Here is a 23,139-nt window from a genome sequence, read left to right on the forward strand (position 1 = left end):
TTTGTTTTAGTTTTTCCTATTTTTTATTTTTTTTCCAATATTCCTCTCCCCTGTTAAAAAAACAGCAAACTTTCTTAGAATTAGAGAGCAGAAGGGGGTTTCCAAGAATTTCAGATATAAAACAGACCGAATTCCCAGCTGCTACAGGAAAGGATGTGGAATTTAAAAGGTGCATGAGTCCATTGGGGGGAATAAAAGCGTGGATCTGTGCCAGTGAAGCAAGAATTTCTTATTGTTACCTCTTAAACATGTCTCATTTCTTTTAGCAGAAAGAACATGCTAAAACTTTCTATAGAGCTTTTAGTTAACTTGTTCTGAATAAACTGTTATTCAGATAATGATAAATGACACCAGTTCCATTCCCCTCACACCTAAACAAATTATTATTTTATTAAAATATAATATTTTATTTCAAAAGACGGTTGTAAAACTATTGTTTCTTTACTGTTTGAGTGTCAAAAAGACTTTACTCTTGTTTTTAAGCTATTCGAAGAAACACAAGCCAATAAGCTAAGCAAATTTATTTTTACTTCAAAGGGAAAAAGAACAGTACAATGTTTGACTATTCACAAATAAAAAGAAATCATGGATGGAAAGACAGTGGATGTGGGAAGGCTTATAATCGTTCAGAAGTAGTTCAAACTTAACAGTGATAGACAAAATTAAAATGTATATATGGATAGAGTTTGGAAGATAGAAGGTTCCTATAGTTATAGTAATGTGATATTTGTGGCTTCAAGATCGAGCCATACTTCCTTGTAGAAGACCATCTCTACACTGTGAAGCAATATCTCTTACAGCACCTGGTCCATGTGGAACAAAAACAGAATTGGATTTTGAGGACGCACCAATCTCCTTCAAAGTGTCAAAGTATTGGGTCACCAAAACCATGTCCATTACATCCTTAGATGATGTCCCAGGGACATTCTCTGAGAAGGCTAGCACACTGTCCCTCAGACCATCTACTATGGCTTGACGCTGCCGAGCTATTCCAAGCCCTGCTAAATACTTTGATTCTGCATCTCCTTCAGCCTTTTTAATCTGCAGAATCTTCTCTGCTTCAGCTTTCTCATTTGCAGCCACCCTCAATCTTGCAGCTATTATGGCATAGGGTAAAGATCACACAAAAGAAAATGTCAAGCTTCAAACAATTTATTTAGAACAAGACATAAGCTAATAATGATGTCTGTCAAATGCAATAAAGCTGGTGAATTTGAGAGGCATTGATTCTTATACATTCTTACTCCAAAACTATAAATTTGGTTTTACCTAATCAGGCTAATGACACTAATTTCCTGCAAATGAATGTTTCTTCTGATTACATGTATAAAAAGAGAGTAATCTGAGTTTGACCAAAAATACACTAAACAAACACGTAATCATACCAGCATTTATCTCGTTCATGGCTCTCTTCACACGCTCGTCCGGTTCAATATCCACAATAAGAGTCTGGACTATCTCATATCCGTAAGCAGACATAGCCTTCATATGCATAGCAAGTAAAAAACCAATAAATGCTAACTTCTTAGTCCTCACTCCTCAACATTAACACACAAAAAATTAATCACCTTTTCAAGTTCTTCCTCAACAGCTCTTGCAATTTCTTTCTTCTGCTCAAATGAGGAATCTAGATCCATCTTAGGAACACATGCCCGAATAACTGAAATAGAAAAATGGATCTATCAGTTTTGTCCTCAATAAGAATCCAATAAACCCAACTTTTATAAAGGAGTTTGTTAAGATAAAAAATGGGTACCATCAAAGACATAGGCCTGAATCTGTTCCCTGGTATTGCTAAGCTTGTAAAAGGCATCAACTGCCTTTTCTGCCAGCGCTCGATATTGAATAGATGCAACAACAGTGACAAAAACATTGTCCTGGTATGTCATAAGTTCAGATACGCAAAGAGAAAAGGATGAAAGATAAAGTACTTTGTTAAGAAACTCAATTGAGCAAGTATTATACAAGAGTTTCTCATTTATAACTTATTCAAAACTTTTACTCAAAACAAACTAAAAGTAACTTAAAGAAATGTTACAAGATCAAGAATCTTTATTCTTGTACAATCAATCTTTTAAAGCACTTACTATGAAAGGACACAATTTAGATTGTTCTCCAATTAGAATTCTATTTTGATAACACATATTAATGTTTAACAGAATATTTTATTATGTAAAGTACTGAGGTGAAACTTTAAATTTAATTAAAGAAAATAAACAAAATCAATAAAAATCAATTACAGCATCTAAGTTTAATCTATTATGAAAATCAATAAACTTACTACACATATGGTCATATATGATTAAACTGACATTGTAAAAACCCTTTACATTGCAGATGCATTTCCATTAAATTCCAAAACCAAACACCTCCTAAAGCTAATCAAATTAACTGTGTTGTTTACACAATTTGGTAATTGAGAAGAAACCTTTGTTTTTGTTTCGCAATGAACATCTAGCTGTTGCACACGCAAAGAAAGGTAACCAGCTATTTGAGTGCCAAAGAACCAGGGCACACAGTGGAAACCGGGTTCAAGCACATCATCATATTTGCCAAAAACCTCTTTGATAGCTACAGTAGATTGTTCCACCTGAAGACAACCCAAAGCCAGACCCATCTATATTCTTTTGGAACCCTGACAAAAAAAAATTAAAAATAAATAAATTAACAGAACATGATTGTTATATTATCATCAGTTTTCACAATAAGCAAAACATGCAAATTGAAGGGGTATTAATAACATAGAATTTGAAAGAGGAAAGAGTGTAATGAAGTGAGATCTAATTGGAAGAGGAAAACAAAAATCAAAGAAGATGACAATTATAGAGAGAAATATAATAAATGATCTAAATCATTCAAATTGGAAGAAATTTAGAAGGGAACACAGAAAAACAAGTTTTTTTTTCTTCACCTGAAGGTTTGAGGGAAGAAAAAGGAGTGCCACCAACACAGTTTGTTTTGTGTGTATGTCTTCATATCAACCCAATATTTGCCCCTCCAGATCCCTGCTGTTAAAAATGTGGACAAATACAGCTTCATTCTTTCTGCTTCATTTTTTATTTTCAAGTCAATTTTTAAATATTTTTATTGTACTTAAGTATAGTTTTTAAAGTTTAGGACAAAATTATTTATTTTTTTATCTAATTTTTATTTAGTTTATATGTGCATTTATTAAGATGTAGAAATAAAAAATAGAAAAATAGAAAAATGTTATATATATTTTACTAGATCAAGAAAACTTATTACTATTTTTCTTAATATCTTCAAAAGAACCTTAATAATTTTGATAGTAAAGAAAAAATAGTGAGAAAGAGAAGAAAAAAATTTTGAGGAAAAGAAGAACAAGAAATAAAAAATAAGTAAAAAAAATTGTTTAATTAACAATAAATAAATAAATAATAATTTTATTTACTATTATAACAAAAAAAACATTCTAAGGAATGTTAGATAATTTATTGATGAACATATAGAAGGGATTTATTTCTCCCTTATTTCAGTGATATAATAAATATATATGTATACTTGTGTACATTTTCTTACACGTTTCTGTGAAAATTAGGTTTATCAGGTCAATTTTTTTATCCCTCCTCTCTTTTTATTACCATCTTTTAGTCTGATGTTTTTAATATGTTTTAACTTAGTATTTTTTATTTATTTAATTTTGAGGTGCAGTTGAGAATACAACTGCAGAGAACCTAGGTGGGTGGGCATATGCATCTTCCTTTCTTGTTTGGTTATGGTGCATTGGATTCATATCAAGATATTTCTAAAATTTTCTAAATTTTTAAAAACTAGGTTTGGTGTGGTTCAGATATTAAAAACCTAATTGAGCCTTTTAAAAAATGGTTAAGTGAAAAATTGTTTGGGGTTCATATTAGGTATAATGTGATTCAAATATTAAAAACTTGGTTCGGTAGTTATTTTACTAAATAAAATTTTCTTCTAAGATCTTCTTCTCGTGATTTTTTTTTGGTGAATCCTTTTTTTTTTTTACTGAACTTCTTTTCTGTGAATCTTCACTTCTCTTCTTCTTTTCACTTGCTCTGCCGTCACTAAATTTTTATTTTCCCTGTTCTTCACTTTTCTTTTTCTCTTCCACAGTAGTTCTTGACTTGATTTAGGCAAATTAATTGTCACCATTTGTGACTATCCGTTTCTTTTTATCTTCTGAGATATTTTCAGAATTTGATTGAATCGGAAATAACAAAACAGAATCGAAAATCTCACAATTCACTCGATTCATGTCACCATTCACACCCAAAAACGATTCATCTTTCAATCTAAATCGGCAAAATCAAGTTTTGATTCGATTGATTCCTATAGTACATTTCAAAACAAAGATTTTGATATTTTGAAAAGTTTGTGTCTGTTAATGGTAGATTATATCCAAGATTAATGCATGATGTCCAACTTTACTAGAACATTTTCCTTCAGTTCATGTTGATGACAACATGATTTGCGAATGGTCTTGTACTTATATTAGAAGAATCTCATGCATGGTTTCAATTTTCTAAACCTGTAACACCATATGATTTACTTTTAAGAAAAAATGCTATATTATTTATTTTGGATTGAAGTTTTTTTATAATTTTTTTTTTTATAAAAAATACAAATGGATTCATCACAAAGCCCGATTCTGGGAGTAAATGGTGGGAGTAACACCAAGGACTCAAGAGACAATTCACACTGTTAGCCATCAAGACTAGACCCCACCAAATATGAGACGAACCTCAGCAAAAGATGAACTAGGCATAAATCAGAACATCAAATGTTCTTTCTTTTGATCTTCTTAAAAGAAAAAAACATGTTTGTAAATAAATTGGACTCACTTTAGGGGTCCAAATAGAAAAATAAGCTAGAATAGGTCCATATAGCATAATATGGGGGGTGTACTTATCAAATTTGGCTTGTGCCAAGTCCATTAGAATAGGAAATGTAGCCCTAGCTTCTAGAAGTTAGGGGCAACATTGACCAAAAGTCCAACCCTAGGCCACCCCCTCTCTTATTCCAATTCTACCCTCCTCCATCTTGCCCACTAAGGCACCCCTTGCTGTAAATAGGGTGTCTTTCCTCATGTATTCACAACTTGAATTTGAATAGTAAAGAAACTCTACAAGAGTGATTTTATGAGCTCATGTTAGGTCTTATCTTGGGTGGGTAATACTCAAGTGGCGGCTCTAGTTATTTGTGTCTTATCTTGAGTGGGTAATATCTCAAGTGGCAGCTCTCGCATCACTCATCTTGGAGTCTTTACTCCAAGTGGCGTGACATCATCCTTTCTTCATAAACTCTCTCTATCTCTTCATCTTTTCCTTTTATTCCTCTTTGCGCCAACTATCATATCATCTTCATCTTCTTATATCTTTTATGTTCAGTCCATATTTTGTCATCTTCACATTTGCTTATGTTAGTTTCAGCCCTTTTTGCATCATCCACACCATATACTTGTGATTTTCTCTTTGCTCTTATGAAGTGAACTTTCACACTTACTTAACCACTTGGTTAAGTTCGTGTCCAGTGAAAATCTTCTTAGAATTCTCACCTTAAATTGCTAATTCAAAAATCTTAAACAAAGAGCAACCAATAAAAATGTGCAATCCTAAAATCAACTCAGATTAGAATTTGTGCAAACATCTTTTACATGAATTGGAGCAGAACTTCCCTGATGAGGTTGAAACTTTTAGAGAGAGGCGTGTTGCCGCAGCTGCTGTAAGTATTCCTTATTTGGTCTTTTATTGGAACAGAGATTTAAATAACCTTGCTATGTCATTGGTGTGCTCTAAGTTCATTGTGGGATCTTTCTCTGTAACTGATACTAGAAATAAACTAGGTTATGTATCTTATCTTTTTTTAGCTTTACTACTCTTTTCTTGAGTTGTTTTCTGTATTTTAACTTTACTACTCTTCTTTTCTTTATGGTTGTTGTTCTATATGCTGGACAACTTTACTTTTGATGCTCACCTTCAAGTCAGTGTTTCCAAAAATAACAAATAATACAGCTGAGGGAGATTTATTTAGTTTAGTAAGAGCTTAATAATACACATTTTTTCTGAATGCTTTCCACTCCAAGAAACCAACTATTAGGTTCTTTGACACTCCTCATCTAATCTTGGCCTTATTACATCATGCAGGAGTTGAAACGTCAGGCACAAGCACAGAGTGCATTGCCAAATGGAGATGTGAGGGTTAAATCAGAGCTTTGAGTGTTTCTTGTGTCTTTGCTTGTCTATAAATGGAACTCAATATTTCTGTTTTTTTTCTTCTTCTGATGTTATATGTATACATTGTATAGTGAAGTTAAGCTCTGTTTCCTTTTTTTTTCTGCGTCTTTGGTTAAATGTTGTAAATTTGATGACTGTTTTTGTTTACTTCTAGTTAATTGAATATTATTGCTATCTTTCGATTTTGTGTACAAGTGCTTAAGGACTATTTTCCATCAAGAAATTAATTAAACTTGTTTTTATGTTTTTGTAAAATACTTAGTAAAATAGTAATATAAGTAATATTTTTTCTTTGTAGGTCAGATGTGTAGAGTTGTGTATTGATTATGTTGTTCATCTTCCCCTTTTCTGAAACCCTGCGATTGACTCCTAGCATTACATTTTTGCATTTATGTGTCCATGTCTAAGTCAAAATCTCCATTAAATATTAGATCTTAATATTGCAGAGTTTCCAATTAAATGACACTTCCCATACAACTAAATCCAAAGTATTTTTATGCTGATTCGATTGGATAAACATTTCACTAAGAATATAACTTTAAATCAAAATGGCTTCATATTCATTCTTATCATTCCAGCAAGAGTTATGGATCAATGAACATTACGGTGCAAAATTGAAAATGATAAAAAAAGAGCAATTAGAACAAAAATGAAAAGATAGACTAGAATAGAATTGAGAAACACCTTACGTGAGTTATTGAAATGAAAAAATTTTAAATACCAAACATAAGATTCAGAATAGAGAGGTTTGCCTTTTGTACTGGTATGGGACGAGATCGAGATGACCGAGACTCGGTCTCTCTGACCGAACTGACCGAGACTCCCACGGACGGTTTGGTCGACCGACACACTTAACCATTAACGCTTAAATCAAGGTTATTGAAACTAAATTACTATTAAAAAATTAGGTAATGCAACCATAAGTGTGATCCATTCCACTAATCAGACCCAATAAGATAAACCCATTAAAATAATATAAATAGCGCACATTCCAATAAGAAGTGTACGTTATTGTTATTGTACACACCCGAGTGTCGAATACCCTCTTTACTGACTTGAGCGTCAGAATGTCTTTTGCAGGTACCTCTTTAATTGTATTTAAAAACATTTATAATTACTATGGAAAGTTTTTTTCATAAACTAAACATTTTTAGCACAAGGTTTTGGAGATTTTCAAGTTTTCTATGTTATGTCCTCAAATACGAAAAATCTTCCAAAATCATTTATCCAATAATCTTATTTGAAAATTATGTTTTCTATGATTTAAGAATGTCAAATAAGATTTGAAAACATTAGCACAATTTCATAAAACATTCCAAGAATGTAAAAATGAAGAATGGACACTTCTTGACGCAGTGGTTCATCTAACGAGTAGAAGATGCTTGTATCGTCTGATATATGCATTCTTCAGCATGTGATGAGTTGTAAACAAGTGCTTTGATATAGTCTACCTTGTGTTTGTCCAAGGGATTTTTCTGAAGAGATGTTTTGGTGAGATTCTGAGCATTAGGATCGTCTGATAAAATCTTTTCAACTACTTCGTTTGATCCAATCTAGTGGTATCATTTTATACATCTCAATATCATCTGACCTATCATCTGATGTGAACTTCTCACGAGTTTCGTCTGATGTGTGTTTTGTCTAACAATGACTTTGTCTGATGCAAACTTTTATTGTGAGCATGTGTCATTCTTTCATCTAATAGTCATTTGCTCATTGTATCGTTTGATGTGTTGGCGTTAGTGGGTCTTGCTAATTTTTTCTATTAATTTTGTCCAAACTTATACTGCACACGAGTGAGCTTGTTATACCATAATACATCTTATAATATTTTTTATCATCAAAACATATACATGCTCGTATTGTGAGATAATCTGATGGGTATGGATCGTTTGTTGACATAACAAATATTTATAAAAATATATTTTTTAATACAATTTTGTAGATTTTTATGCTTGAATTATTTTATAGAATATTTTTATATTAAAATTTTTAATATCAAAGTAGCTTTGTGACTTAATATGATAATCATTTTCAATATTTTAATGAAAATAATGTTTTTTATTATCAAACACGTCCGAGACTTAATATGATATAATTAATATTTTACAAAATTATTATTTAATAAAAAATATAATTATCAAAATTTTTTTTGACTTGACATAATAATTAATAATTTTTTAAAATTTTACCATGGATGATAATTTAATTATTAAATCTGAGACTCAACATAATAATTAAAATTTCTCAAAAATATTATGAGAATGAAAATTGTACTTATAAAAAAATCCTAAAACTTGACATGATAGTCAAATAATTTAAAAAGAAAATATTATACGAATGAAAATTCTAATAATAAAGCAAATCCAAGACTTAAACAACAATCGATAATTTTTCAAAATTTTACATGAATAAAAATTTAATTATCAAAAAAATCCAAAACTTGACATAATAATAATATAAAAAATTAAATTAATGGTGTGTGCAACGATACTGTATTCATTTTAATTTAAAATATTAAAATATTATTATAAAGGATTGTTGAATGGTGTTATTTTAATAACTTGTTTTATTTCAGAAACGAAAAAAAAAAAAAACAAATGAAGCCCAAACGTTTCTTTATTTTTATTTTTAACTGGCCGAAACTGGATCCCCAAGGCAGCTACTACACCAAGCATACTGATAGGCACTAAAACGTGTAAAATAGAGAAGCCGAAGGAAAAGTTAATTTAAAAAAAAACTTCCCATGATAGGCACTGAAACTCATGCCACATGGACCACCAAACATTGCTGTCTAGCCATCCCTTTTGTCACCCGAAAATCACCAAAGGCTGATGGATGACCATCCCCATTCTCCTAGCCACCACACACACACACACAATTAAGAGCTGGTATTACTTTGAAGATATATAGATAAGATATCTTAGTTCTTATTTTCTATAAATTTGTAAAAAGTGGAATATGATTCATTTTAGGTCTTGTATTTTTTGACTATTTGTAGTATTTGTAGAATATGATAGATACAAAGTTAGAGAGAGCATGATCAACTTCTAGAAATTCTCATTTGAAAACTGAAGCAAGAGTTTCTAGAAGTCACACATGATTTGCCTAGGATTTTCTAATTAAGATCACTAGTCATTGTAAATTAAATTTGAATATATTGAATGAAGCTTCAAAATTCATTCTCCCAAATTCTCAATCTCTTCTTGTTAGGCTTCTAAGAGAGCTTAATCTAAGATCACTTCAAGGAGTTAGCCAAATTTGTTCTTGAAAACTTAGAGCACCTCTATATATTCATCATGCAACCTCAAATTCATTCGAGGCAAACACTTCCTCTCACATTCTGTTGCACATCCATGTATCAATCACTTACAAAGCTTGCTAGATGAATATGCAAGAATCAACTTGCATGATGGTATTAGAATGAGCTTAGGTCAACCCTTAAGAAACAATATTTCCCTTCTTACAAGGTGGTGAAATCGAAGGAAGTAGACACACATGTGGAATATTTTATGGAGTTGTTCCAGGCTCTGGATGAGTACAAGTTAAAATTAAATCCAGAAAAATGTGTTTTCGTCATAAAAGCAGGAAATTTTTTGGGTTTCATGTTGACCCAAAGAGGAATAAAGATGAATCCAGAGAAGTGCATGACTATCATAAACATGAGGAGTCTAACTTATGTAAAAGTGGTACAACAATTAATAGGGAGGTTGGCTTCGTTGTCCCGATTCATTCCATAAGCAAGAGACAAGGCATACCCTTACTTCTAGTGTTTTAGGGGCAATAATAGGTTTCAGTGGACGAAGGAATGTGAAGTAGTGTTTGGGAAGTTGAAGGAAGCTTTGGCGACACCTAATTCTGGTTATACCAATTGTGGGAGTGCCAATTTACTTGTACATACGTGTAGCGAAGAAGGTCGTAAGCATAGTGTTGACATAAGAGGATAAATCAGAGGCCTATTGATGTGAGTTGATTTTAGGATTGCACATTTTAGAGGTTGCACTTTTGTTTATGAATTTTGGATTAGAAAATATGGTGATAAGCTCAAAGAAGATTGTCACTGGACACGAACTTAACCAAGTGGTTAAGTAAGTGTGAAGGTTCTCTTCTAGAGAGCAAAAGAGAAAAACACAATAGTAGAATGAAATGATGATGTTCGTGGAAGGAAACAAATTAAGATAGCAAACAAAAATACAAGCTAATGACCAAAATGAAAAGAGAAAGACAATAACATAAATGGCAGGAAGAAAGCATAATGAAGAAAGGAAAAGAAGAAGGATTAGAAAAGCTTATGGAGAATGGAAGGAGTGGTTATGCCACTTGGAATGGTGGGAGGTGTAAGAATTAATGGCCTTAACAAGCGGGAGGTGAATTGTTTAAGGGGCGTTTTTCGCAAATATATGTTAAGAATGAAGATTGATATTGATTTATAGATAAACGAATCAGATCAACCAAGAAAACAGAACTGTTAAACTAGCTATCAGAAAAACAACCGGTTGAAATTACGTTTTAACCGATTGTTTATGGGAACAGTGTTAAAATCACAATTCAATCAGATTTTAAATGAGTGAGGGAAAGAGAAGATCACACAATCAATTATACTGGTTCACTCCTTACCAGAGCTACATCCAGTCCCCAGAAAACCACTGGGTATTCACTAAGTAACCAACAACAGATTACAATCACACACCACTACAAAGAGGTGATCTTGATCCCACAAGAACACACTCCCTCTTTTCCTTTTCACACAATCATAGTCAGGACAACCTCTGACCTTACATATTCAATGTTTTACAAGTATACAAAATGAAAAACAATTACAAAAATAGAAGGAACAAATTACACCTAGTGTACAGGAAATCACAGAGCTCCTAATTCACTTTTTGAACCAATTGCACAACCTTAGGCAATCTAGCAAAGCTTGAATCAAATCTTCCTAAAAAATGTTTCTTAATCTCACTTTCTGTGTGTTTTCAAATATGGAGGGTAACCATTTTTATAGCTCTTCAATCTAGCCATTTTATGCAGTTAAACACAAGTCAAAACAGATTCAAATCAACTTAAAACAAATTTAACAAGTTTTTGAAAAGCTGTTAAGAATTTAAAAAATCAACCGGTTGAAATGTTGTTTTAACCGGTTGAATTGGTTTTGACAATTAGTCAACCAAGTAAAAAACAGTTTTGAAAACCCTCAAACAAGCTGGGTGTAAAACAATCGACTAAACCGAGAAATCAACCGGTTGTTTTTCACTTGGCTTAGAAAAACAGTTTTCTTTTTCAAAACATATTGATTCAGCTGTGCATTGGTTTAAGAATGAACTTTACAAATTCTAAGCAACCTAGAACTAAACCCCAAACATTGTAGCATAGGCATCAAGCTTTCTTCACAGATTTGGAGGCATCAAAGCTTCATTTTCTACAGGAGGATCCAAGATGAGTGGTGTATAGTGGCCACTTGGAGCATGCTCTCACAAGATAGGAACCAAGAACTTTTAGGAGACAAGGTTCATTAAACACTCAAGCAGAGTTTCTCTTTTATTTATAGGAGAGAGTGCCTTGGAAAACAAGAGAGGTAGGGTGAAGGGGGGCGACATTTCCAAGGCTTCTAGAAGCTAGATCAAACCTTGAAATGTCGCACCATTTAGGAGTTCTTCTAAAAGCTAAGTTAACCTAAAACCTAGGGTGGCACATGGAATGAAAGGCGGGCTTGACATAAGCCCAATTTACACTAAATACACCATAATCTACTGAAATTAAAAATAAGGAAACTAGCTGGTGCTCAGCTTCAATCATGTGGGCTCTGATCCAAGTAATCCTTTGAGGAATGATATACTTTAAGGCACAGGCTATGAAATGATCCTAACTTAGCTTTGGGTCCTATGTCATGCTCTTGGTCATTCTTCTGGAAGGTTGGGCTAGCTCAGTGGATGCTCTTATCTCTCAGGGTTTCATCACATATCTACTTCGTAAGTAGATTTCTTTTGGGAGTGGATGCAGGATATCAAAATTTGGAGAAGGCAACCCTAGCAATTGTCATTACAACTTGTCGGTTGAGGTATTGTTTTAAAAATTCCCAGTCATTGTAAAAACAGATTTACCTGTTAAACAAGTTTTACAAGAGTTAGATTCAACGGGTAGAATGATGAATTAGGTCATAGATGTTGGGTCTATTAGTGTCTAAGTTCAAGAGGGGAGGGGTGAATTGAGCTTATAAAATTTTCGCAAGAACACACAATTTTTCAGTATTCCAGAGGCAAAAAGAACAGATTGTTTTTACATAAAACAGATTGATTCTTCAGAGCAGTCTTGGCACAATTTGAATTTTGTTCAATGTAAAATTGTGATCAACATAGAATTATAACAGAACCAGATCAGCTTAATATTGTGAGGATGAAGGATACAGCTATGCTTAGAAATCAATCAAAAATTACACAACACAAGATTTCAACAAGTATGATCCTTTCTCAGGTTTTAATGAATGGTCAGTTTGTTCACAATTCACTTAAACCATTATATGCAGCAGCCTTGTTTATGATCAGAAAACTTTAACAAATCAGGAAGAACAGTTTTCACTTAACCCAGAATTAACAGATTCAATTTAAAAAGAACATATTTAGTTCTTGACAGAATTAAGCAAAAACCAGAAAAGAGTGCAGGGATGAGGATACAAGATACACACGTTTTTATACTGGTTCACTCATACAGAGCTACATCCAGTCTCACCTTACCCCAAGGTGGAATTCACTAAAAACAGTACCAATCACTTACAAAACCAGTAGTTCTTGAACACTACAAGAACAACACACACAATGCTGAAAAACCCTATTTCATCACACCTTGCACTCCAAGAAACCCTATCAAAGAGTGACTAACACTTACACCTTTACAAAACAGAATAAAGGAAAGATTACACCTGAAAAGAAGATGCAAGAACTCAAAACCAGTAGTTCAATTTGCTGCAGAACTGCACCAGCACCTTCACCAAGATCAAAGGTTTCCTAGAACAAGCACACTTGAAAATCTCTTTGGAAAACCTTTAAAAAAAAACTCTTTCAATCCTTCTTCTCACATGGAAATTGTTTGATCTCTGTCAAAAGCGTAATTCCTCAGCACTTATTCATGTGAGAGAGACATTGTTTATATAGAAAACAGTTTCTAACTTCTTTTCAAAAAACAGTTGAAAAGCAGTTAAGAAAACAACAGATTCATTTTTGAACTTAACAGATTTATTTTGTGAAAACTGCCAACTCAGCTTAACAGAAATAACTGTCTGAGTGGTACCTTTGGTGCCCTAACTAACTTGTGAAAAACCTTTCAGCAGACCAAAGAATAAACCTGTTATTTCATAGTAAAACAGATTAAAGTATAACACACAGGCCAGCTCAGCTTAACTGAAATAACGAACTGAGCTTTCCCTTGGTGCCTTAACAGAAATTTAGAAAAGCCTTTTAACAGAGAAGAAATAAACAGATTCTTTCTCCATAAAACAGATTTATTTGTGTACTGTTTTAAAACTGTTAAAAAACATTTTAAAAAGCTTTTCAAAAACCATTTAACCACATCATGTGCTTGATCTAGACTTGATTAGGCATCTAGGATAGGTTACACAGCAAAAGGCAATCATACACATTTACAGGCCTAATTACAAATGAATCTAAAAACCTATTACAATCTTCAAAGCACTCAAGCCATTTTCTTCATCAAACACACATCAAGTCTTGGTAGGGAAGAAGCTTCCTCCAGCTTCAACAATCTCCCCTGTTTGATGGAGACAAATTCCCTTTGTTTTGCACAGCTTTGAAGAAGGATCATGACCAAAACTGTACAGAACCATATACACAGAAAACAGGTGTTAAAGCAGAACAAACAGATTTAGAAATGATATACCTGCAGATTTAACATCTGAATCATATCAGCAGCCACTGTGAATATCATCTGCAGAACCTGTACCAGGCTATTCTTAGGCTGATCTGTACTAGGCTATTCTTCTCCCCCTTTGGATTCATCAAACAGAATGGGAGCACAAAATGTAACAGTTCAAATAAAACCAACAAACCATAGAGGTTCATTACAAACCACAAAACAACCAAAAAAAAAAAAAAAACCAGTGCAGAAAAAAAACAGTACAGATTAATCCCAAATTGTTCAACAACATATAAAAGATAAAGACTTAGAAATAGGATCACTTGTTGTTGTAATAGAGCTCAGCTAGCTGCACTTGAATTCCTTCAAGTTGATCATCCAAGTGTTGAAACCTGGCGTAAGTCATCTCATAGTGTGCCTTCTGCTCATCTGTGAGTGTGTCCAGCCTGCTTAGCACCTGTCTTTCAAACATAGACAGAGGTTCACCTCTATACTCAGGTGCCTCATATGCAACTATTGCATTCTGACTAGTGGCAGCAACATCTTCATGTTCAGCCGAATGTACTGGTGATTCGTCCATGTGTTGCACACCATCAACATTTTCTTCTTCTTCATTTCCTTGAGGAGCAGCTTCTTGCTCAGCCCTTTGTCCAGCATTCCTTCTAAAAACCCAGCCATCTTCATCCTTATAGAATCCCATTTTCATGAGTGTGGAGTTATCTATTTCACTTGCAGCCTTAATAGAGTCATTCCTTTCATTGGTAGTGTCCACTTTAAAGTGATCAATTAGTTTTGACACAAATATTGCATAGGGAAGACGATAATCAGGTAGTCTTGCAGATTTCAGCATATGTTCAACCATAGTACTTACCCAATTTACCTTAAGCTGGTTCATGATGCAATACAACAGTATCAAGTCTTCCTCATGAAGTACAACATGATTACTTCCTCTAGGGGTAAGCTGCCAAGCAATTATATGAGCTAAGAGTCTAGGAATTAGAGTTAGGCTACCTGCATGATACCTAGCTACTGGTTCAGTGGGATTCCTCACACAGCTTCTATAAAATTGCAATTTGTTGAATCCTTGAATTCCAGCAGTGTTTCCTTTGCTCACTTTCAGTCCTGAATATTTGATTCCACCCACACTGCTCCAGATTTCCCTAGTGATCTTCAGCTTCACTCCTTTTACATGGGAAACCAGATTTTTACCATCTTGTTCAAGGTTGCAGTAAAACACCTTCACAAGATCTGGATAGACATTTCCATTCATCTCCAGAAATCCTTTCAGCTTTTGATGTTTGAGCAAGTCTTTGGCTTCTATCAAATTTTCCTCTCTTAGCCATGAGAACTCAAGCAGCTTGGGTACATTGATTTGCTTCCTGCCAGTCTCATGTATGAACCTTGTCATTGCCTCTGAATCTCCAGCAAACCAGTTTTCCAGGATACCTTGGCTGCTTTGAGATTGCTCCTTGGATTTCTTCTTTCTATGTGAGGAGGATGCCATGCTTAATCTGTTTTTCCCTGCATCAATATATTACCATACAATTCTAGAAGAAAGACATTACAGATTATTATTCAAAAGCAGAAACAAAACCTGTGGTGAAGCAATGTGCACCTGGACAGCTTATAGTGCAAGTGAGATGGTGTGAGAGACGAGCTAAATTGTGCTAGGTTTATATAGGATTATTAAACCAAAATTGAAAAGTACAAATTTTAATTCCGGGCAATGTAATCAGATTTTGGAAATAATGAATTTTGAAGAAAAATCAAATCCCACAGATATGCTGCAGATTTTATTCCAATGGTGCAGCAGGTTCAGGTGTGGATTCACGTAGGAATATCTTGGAACCTGATTTTGGTACATCAAATCTGTTGCATCTACACAGAATCCAATTAGTTAGGATACCCACACATTGATTTGCATGGATCTGCTGGTCAATAACCGTAAAAGCAGTCAATAATAAAGTGAGAGAGAGAAAAAAATAAATCTTTCTCTTTCCTAGTCACAGTTGTGATTTCTGAAACAGGGAACGAAACATGTTAAAACATCAAACAACAGATTGAAATTTTCACTGTAGAGGACAATTCAAGCTAATAATACCCAATTCATTTAAAAGAAAGTGAAACTTGTCTTTAGCAAGTGGTTTAGTGAATAGATCAGCTAGTTGAAATTCAGTACCAATGAATTGTATATCACATGTTCCATTAGCTATATGTTCTCTTAGAAAGTGATGTCTAATTTCAATGTGCTTAGTTCTTGAGTGCATGACAGGATTCTTAGACAAATTTATGGCACTTGTATTATCACAATTTATAGGTATGTTATTTAACAGAATACCAAAATCACTTAGCTGCTGCCTTAGCCATAAGGTTTGAGCACAACAACTTCCAGCAGCTATGTATTCTGCTTCTGCTGTGGAGAGAGCAACACAAGCTTACTTCTTGCAATGCCAAGAGATTAGACTTGATCCAAGCATGTCACAAGTCCCACTTGTGCTCTTCCTATCAACTTTGCAGCCTGCAAAATCAGAATCTGAAAAACCAATCAAATTCAGAGATACCTTGTTAGGATACCACAATCCAACATCCTTAGATCCTTGCAAATATTTCAGAATTCTCTTTGCTGCATTGTAGTGTGATTCCTTTGGATCAGATTGATATCTAGCACATAGACATACAACAAACATAATGTCAGGCCTGCTGGCAGTTAGATATAATAGGGAACCAATTAAACCCCTATACTTCGTTTGATCCACTGATTTTCCTGCAGAATCTTGATCCAACTGACAACTTGTTGAAATAGGAGTGCTGATTGCTTTGCATTGATTCATATCAAACTTCTTGAGCAGTTCCTTGCAGTATTTTTCTTGACTTATGAAAATTCCATCCTTGAGTTGCTTAACTTGTAATCCAAGGAAGAAATTCATTTCTCCTAACATTGACATCTCAAACTCACTTTTCATGGTTTTCACAAAGTCTTCACACATCTCTTCATTTGTGGATCCAAAGATAATATCATCTACATAGACTTGCACAAGTATGATATCTTCACTTTTCTTCTTTAGAAAGAGAGTTTTATCTGAATTGCCACGGCTATAACCTTGAGACAGCAGAAATTCACTTAGCCTTTCATACCATTGCCTAGGTGGTTGCTTTAATCCATATAAGGCTTTCTTAAGCATGAACACATGTTCTGGATTCTTGTGATCTTCAAACCCTGGAGGCTGAGATACAAACACCTCTTCATTGATGTAGCCATTTAGAAATGCACTCTTGACATCCATTTGAAACAGCTTGAAACCTTGTATGCTGGAAAATGCTAGAAGAAGTCTGACAGCTTCAAGACGTGCTACTGGTGCATATGTTTCACCAAAATCAATACCTTTTTCTTGGTTATACCCTTTAGCAACCAGTCTTGCTTTATTTCTAGTGATAGCTCCATGTTCATCCATCTTGTTCCTGTACACCCACTTGGTTCCTATGATGTTCATCTCATGCTTCCTTGGAACCAAAGTCCACACTTCATTGTATTCAAACTGGTTCAGCTCTTCCTGCATTGCTGTTATCCAATTGCTGTCTTGCAGTGCTTCTTCCAGGCTTTTAGGCTCAATCTGTGACACAAAAGCTACTGTTTTGCAGAAGTTATTGAGTGAATTCCTTGTTGAGACTCCTTTCTCAATTTTACCAATTACATTGTCAAGAGTGAGATCCCTTGGAGTCTTCCATTCTTTAGGCAGTCCTGCATTCACAGTAGATTCTTTGACAGAATTTGGATTAGTAGCATCAAGCTCACTAGATTGATTCTGTTGCATAATTGTTCTTAAATCATCCATACCAGGTTCATCCATAACAGATTTGGGCACAGAAAAATCTGTTTCATCAAACACAACATGTATAGATTCTTCAACAGCAAGCAATCTTTTGTTATATACTCTATAAGCATGACCATTTATAGCATAACCAATATGTATTCCTTCATCTGATTTAGGATCAAACTTCCCCAGATTATCTTTACCATTATTTAAAACAAAGCATTTGCAGCCAAACACCCTAAGATGACTAATGCTAGGCTTCCTACCTTTATACAATTCATAGGGGGTTTTCTTAAGAATTGGTCTAATCAATGTTCTGTTAAGCACATAAGAAGCAGTATATACAACATCAGCCCAAAAATATTTAGGTAAACCAGATTCATTTAGCATAGTCCTAGCTAACTCTTCTAGTGATCTATTCTTTCTTTCAACAACACCATTTTGTTGGGGTGTCCTAGGAGCAGAATAACTATGTATGATCCCATGTTTTTCACAATATTTATCAAACTTTGCATTTTGAAATTCTCCCCCATGATCACTACGAATCTGTTTTATCCTATTTTCATTCTCATTATGCAGAACCTTAGCAAGTTTCTTAAAGGCTTTATATGCATCATTTTTAGAAACAAGAAACAAAGTCCATGTATATCTTGAAAAGTCATCAACAATCACCAAAGCATAGTAATTTCCAGCTAAGCTAGCAGTCCTAGATGATCCAAACAAGTCCATATGCAACACATCCAAAGCTTTATTTGAAGAAACCATATCTTTTGATTTAAAAGAAGTTCTAATCTGTTTTCCCTTTACACAGGCATCACACAATCTGTTATTTTGAAATTTTATGTTTGGTAAACCAGAAACAAGTTCCTTAGATTTTAGCTTATTCAAGTGATTTGTGTGAATGTGAGCTAGTCTCCTATGCCACAACCATGACTCATCATTTTTAGATAGCAAACACTCATTTTCAGAACAACTCTTTATAATGTCTAGGAGATAAATGTTGTTTACCCTTTTTCCAGTGAACAGCACCTTACCAGAATTTTCATTTGAAATTGTACAAGTATTGGCTTCGAAATTGACCTTGTATCCCTTGTCACACAGCTGGCTAATGCTTAGAAGACTATGCTTTAGCCTTTCAACATATAGGACATTCTCAATAGTAGTTGAGTCTTTAGTACCAACATCTCCTCTTCCAAGAATTTTTCCTCTATTGTTATCTCCATATGTGACATGCCCTTCAGCTTTGAGTTTCAGATTTATGAACTGATTGTTGAATGGTGTTATTTTAATAACTTGTTTTATTTCAGAAACGAAAAAAAAAAAAAACAAATGAAGCCCAAACGTTTCTTTATTTTTATTTTTAACTGGCCGAAACTGGATCCCCAAGGCAGCTACTACACCAAGCATACTGATAGGCACTAAAACGTGTAAAATAGAGAAGCCGAAGGAAAAGTTAATTTAAAAAAAAACTTCCCATGATAGGCACTGAAACTCATGCCACATGGACCACCAAACATTGCTGTCTAGCCATCCCTTTTGTCACCCGAAAATCACCAAAGGCTGATGGATGACCATCCCCATTCTCCTAGCCACCACACACACACACACAATTAAGAGCTGGTATTACTTTGAAGATATATAGATAAGATATCTTAGTTCTTATTTTCTATAAATTTGTAAAAAGTGGAATATGATTCATTTTAGGTCTTGTATTTTTTGACTATTTGTAGTATTTGTAGAATATGATAGATACAAAGTTAGAGAGAGCATGATCAACTTCTAGAAATTCTCATTTGAAAACTGAAGCAAGAGTTTCTAGAAGTCACACATGATTTGCCTAGGATTTTCTAATTAAGATCACTAGTCATTGTAAATTAAATTTGAATATATTGAATGAAGCTTCAAAATTCATTCTCCCAAATTCTCAATCTCTTCTTGTTAGGCTTCTAAGAGAGCTTAATCTAAGATCACTTCAAGGAGTTAGCCAAATTTGTTCTTGAAAACTTAGAGCACCTCTATATATTCATCATGCAACCTCAAATTCATTCGAGGCAAACACTTCCTCTCACATTCTGTTGCACATCCATGTATCAATCACTTACAAAGCTTGCTAGATGAATATGCAAGAATCAACTTGCATGATGGTATTAGAATGAGCTTAGGTCAACCCTTAAGAAACAATATTTCCCTTCTTACAAGGTGGTGAAATCGAAGGAAGTAGACACACATGTGGAATATTTTATGGAGTTGTTCCAGGCTCTGGATGAGTACAAGTTAAAATTAAATCCAGAAAAATGTGTTTTCGTCATAAAAGCAGGAAATTTTTTGGGTTTCATGTTGACCCAAAGAGGAATAAAGATGAATCCAGAGAAGTGCATGACTATCATAAACATGAGGAGTCTAACTTATGTAAAAGTGGTACAACAATTAATAGGGAGGTTGGCTTCGTTGTCCCGATTCATTCCATAAGCAAGAGACAAGGCATACCCTTACTTCTAGTGTTTTAGGGGCAATAATAGGTTTCAGTGGACGAAGGAATGTGAAGTAGTGTTTGGGAAGTTGAAGGAAGCTTTGGCGACACCTAATTCTGGTTATACCAATTGTGGGAGTGCCAATTTACTTGTACATACGTGTAGCGAAGAAGGTCGTAAGCATAGTGTTGACATAAGAGGATAAATCAGAGGCCTATTGATGTGAGTTGATTTTAGGATTGCACATTTTAGAGGTTGCACTTTTGTTTATGAATTTTGGATTAGAAAATATGGTGATAAGCTCAAAGAAGATTGTCACTGGACACGAACTTAACCAAGTGGTTAAGTAAGTGTGAAGGTTCTCTTCTAGAGAGCAAAAGAGAAAAACACAATAGTAGAATGAAATGATGATGTTCGTGGAAGGAAACAAATTAAGATAGCAAACAAAAATACAAGCTAATGACCAAAATGAAAAGAGAAAGACAATAACATAAATGGCAGGAAGAAAGCATAATGAAGAAAGGAAAAGAAGAAGGATTAGAAAAGCTTATGGAGAATGGAAGGAGTGGTTATGCCACTTGGAATGGTGGGAGGTGTAAGAATTAATGGCCTTAACAAGCGGGAGGTGAATTGTTTAAGGGGCGTTTTTCGCAAATATATGTTAAGAATGAAGATTGATATTGATTTATAGATAAACGAATCAGATCAACCAAGAAAACAGAACTGTTAAACTAGCTATCAGAAAAACAACCGGTTGAAATTACGTTTTAACCGATTGTTTATGGGAACAGTGTTAAAATCACAATTCAATCAGATTTTAAATGAGTGAGGGAAAGAGAAGATCACACAATCAATTATACTGGTTCACTCCTTACCAGAGCTACATCCAGTCCCCAGAAAACCACTGGGTATTCACTAAGTAACCAACAACAGATTACAATCACACACCACTACAAAGAGGTGATCTTGATCCCACAAGAACACACTCCCTCTTTTCCTTTTCACACAATCATAGTCAGGACAACCTCTGACCTTACATATTCAATGTTTTACAAGTATACAAAATGAAAAACAATTACAAAAATAGAAGGAACAAATTACACCTAGTGTACAGGAAATCACAGAGCTCCTAATTCACTTTTTGAACCAATTGCACAACCTTAGGCAATCTAGCAAAGCTTGAATCAAATCTTCCTAAAAAATGTTTCTTAATCTCACTTTCTGTGTGTTTTCAAATATGGAGGGTAACCATTTTTATAGCTCTTCAATCTAGCCATTTTATGCAGTTAAACACAAGTCAAAACAGATTCAAATCAACTTAAAACAAATTTAACAAGTTTTTGAAAAGCTGTTAAGAATTTAAAAAATCAACCGGTTGAAATGTTGTTTTAACCGGTTGAATTGGTTTTGACAATTAGTCAACCAAGTAAAAAACAGTTTTGAAAACCCTCAAACAAGCTGGGTGTAAAACAATCGACTAAACCGAGAAATCAACCGGTTGTTTTTCACTTGGCTTAGAAAAACAGTTTTCTTTTTCAAAACATATTGATTCAGCTGTGCATTGGTTTAAGAATGAACTTTACAAATTCTAAGCAACCTAGAACTAAACCCCAAACATTGTAGCATAGGCATCAAGCTTTCTTCACAGATTTGGAGGCATCAAAGCTTCATTTTCTACAGGAGGATCCAAGATGAGTGGTGTATAGTGGCCACTTGGAGCATGCTCTCACAAGATAGGAACCAAGAACTTTTAGGAGACAAGGTTCATTAAACACTCAAGCAGAGTTTCTCTTTTATTTATAGGAGAGAGTGCCTTGGAAAACAAGAGAGGTAGGGTGAAGGGGGGCGACATTTCCAAGGCTTCTAGAAGCTAGATCAAACCTTGAAATGTCGCACCATTTAGGAGTTCTTCTAAAAGCTAAGTTAACCTAAAACCTAGGGTGGCACATGGAATGAAAGGCGGGCTTGACATAAGCCCAATTTACACTAAATACACCATAATCTACTGAAAATGAAGAAACAAATCTTTGCTTCATGGTGAATGATGAGGGATCCAACTCTGACTCAAAAAACAACAGGAGAAACCAGTGGTACCTAGACAGTGGCTGCTCAAAGCACATGACTGGTGATGTGACTCAGTTCATAAATCTGAAACTCAAAGCTGAAGGGCATGTCACATATGGAGATAACAATAGAGGAAAAATTCTTGGAAGAGGAGATGTTGGTACTAAAGACTCAACTACAATTTAGAATGTCCTATATGTTGAAGGGCTAAAACATAGTCTTCTAAGCATTAGCCAGCTGTGTGACAAGGGATACAAGGTCAATTTCGAAGCAAATACTTGTACAATTTCAAATGAAAATTCTGGTAAGGTGCTGTTCACTGGAAAAAGGGTAAACAACATTTATCTCCTAGACATTATAAAGAGCTGTTCTGAAAATGAGTGTTTGCTATCTAAAAATGATGAGTCATGGCTGTGGCATAGGAGGCTAGCTCACATTCACACAAATCACTTGAACAAGCTAAAATCTAAGGAACTTGTTTCTGGCTTACCAAACATAAAGTTTCAAAATAACAGATTGTGTGGTGCTTGTGTAAAGGGAAAATAGATTAGAACTTCCTTTAAATCAAAAGATATGGTGTCTTCAAATAAAGCTTTGGATGTTTTGCATATGGATTTGTTTGGACCATCTAGGACTGCTAGCTTAGCTGGAAATTACTATGCTTTGGTGATTGTTGATGACTTTTCAAGATATACATGGACTTTGTTT

At 34.2% G+C, this 23,139-nt stretch overlaps 1 protein-coding gene and 1 long non-coding RNA gene across 2 annotated transcripts; one reads left to right on the forward strand and one right to left on the reverse strand.

The window, feature by feature from the left end:
- Positions 1-506: 506 nt before the first annotated feature.
- On the reverse strand, positions 507-3,031 carry LOC137806617 (hypersensitive-induced response protein 1-like). The gene is made up of 6 exons (XM_068606827.1): positions 2,912-3,031; positions 2,429-2,635; positions 1,757-1,877; positions 1,569-1,660; positions 1,386-1,482; positions 507-1,097 (listed from the first exon to the last, which is right to left on the reverse strand). Exons 2-6 carry the CDS (start codon positions 2,615-2,617, stop codon positions 736-738), a joined length of 861 nt encoding a protein of 286 aa, XP_068462928.1. The 5' UTR covers positions 2,618-2,635; positions 2,912-3,031; the 3' UTR covers positions 507-735.
- A 2,138-nt stretch (positions 3,032-5,169) lies between these two features.
- On the forward strand, positions 5,170-6,317 carry LOC137805809 (uncharacterized). Its single transcript, XR_011080241.1, has 2 exons — positions 5,170-5,709; positions 6,132-6,317. It is a non-coding gene; the product is annotated as an uncharacterized lncRNA (long non-coding RNA).
- Positions 6,318-23,139: the final 16,822 nt, after the last annotated feature.

The sequence above is a fragment of the Phaseolus vulgaris genome, chromosome 3 (assembly GCF_000499845.2).
Source record: "Phaseolus vulgaris cultivar G19833 chromosome 3, P. vulgaris v2.0, whole genome shotgun sequence".
NCBI classification, from domain to species: Eukaryota; Viridiplantae; Streptophyta; class Magnoliopsida; order Fabales; family Fabaceae; genus Phaseolus; species Phaseolus vulgaris.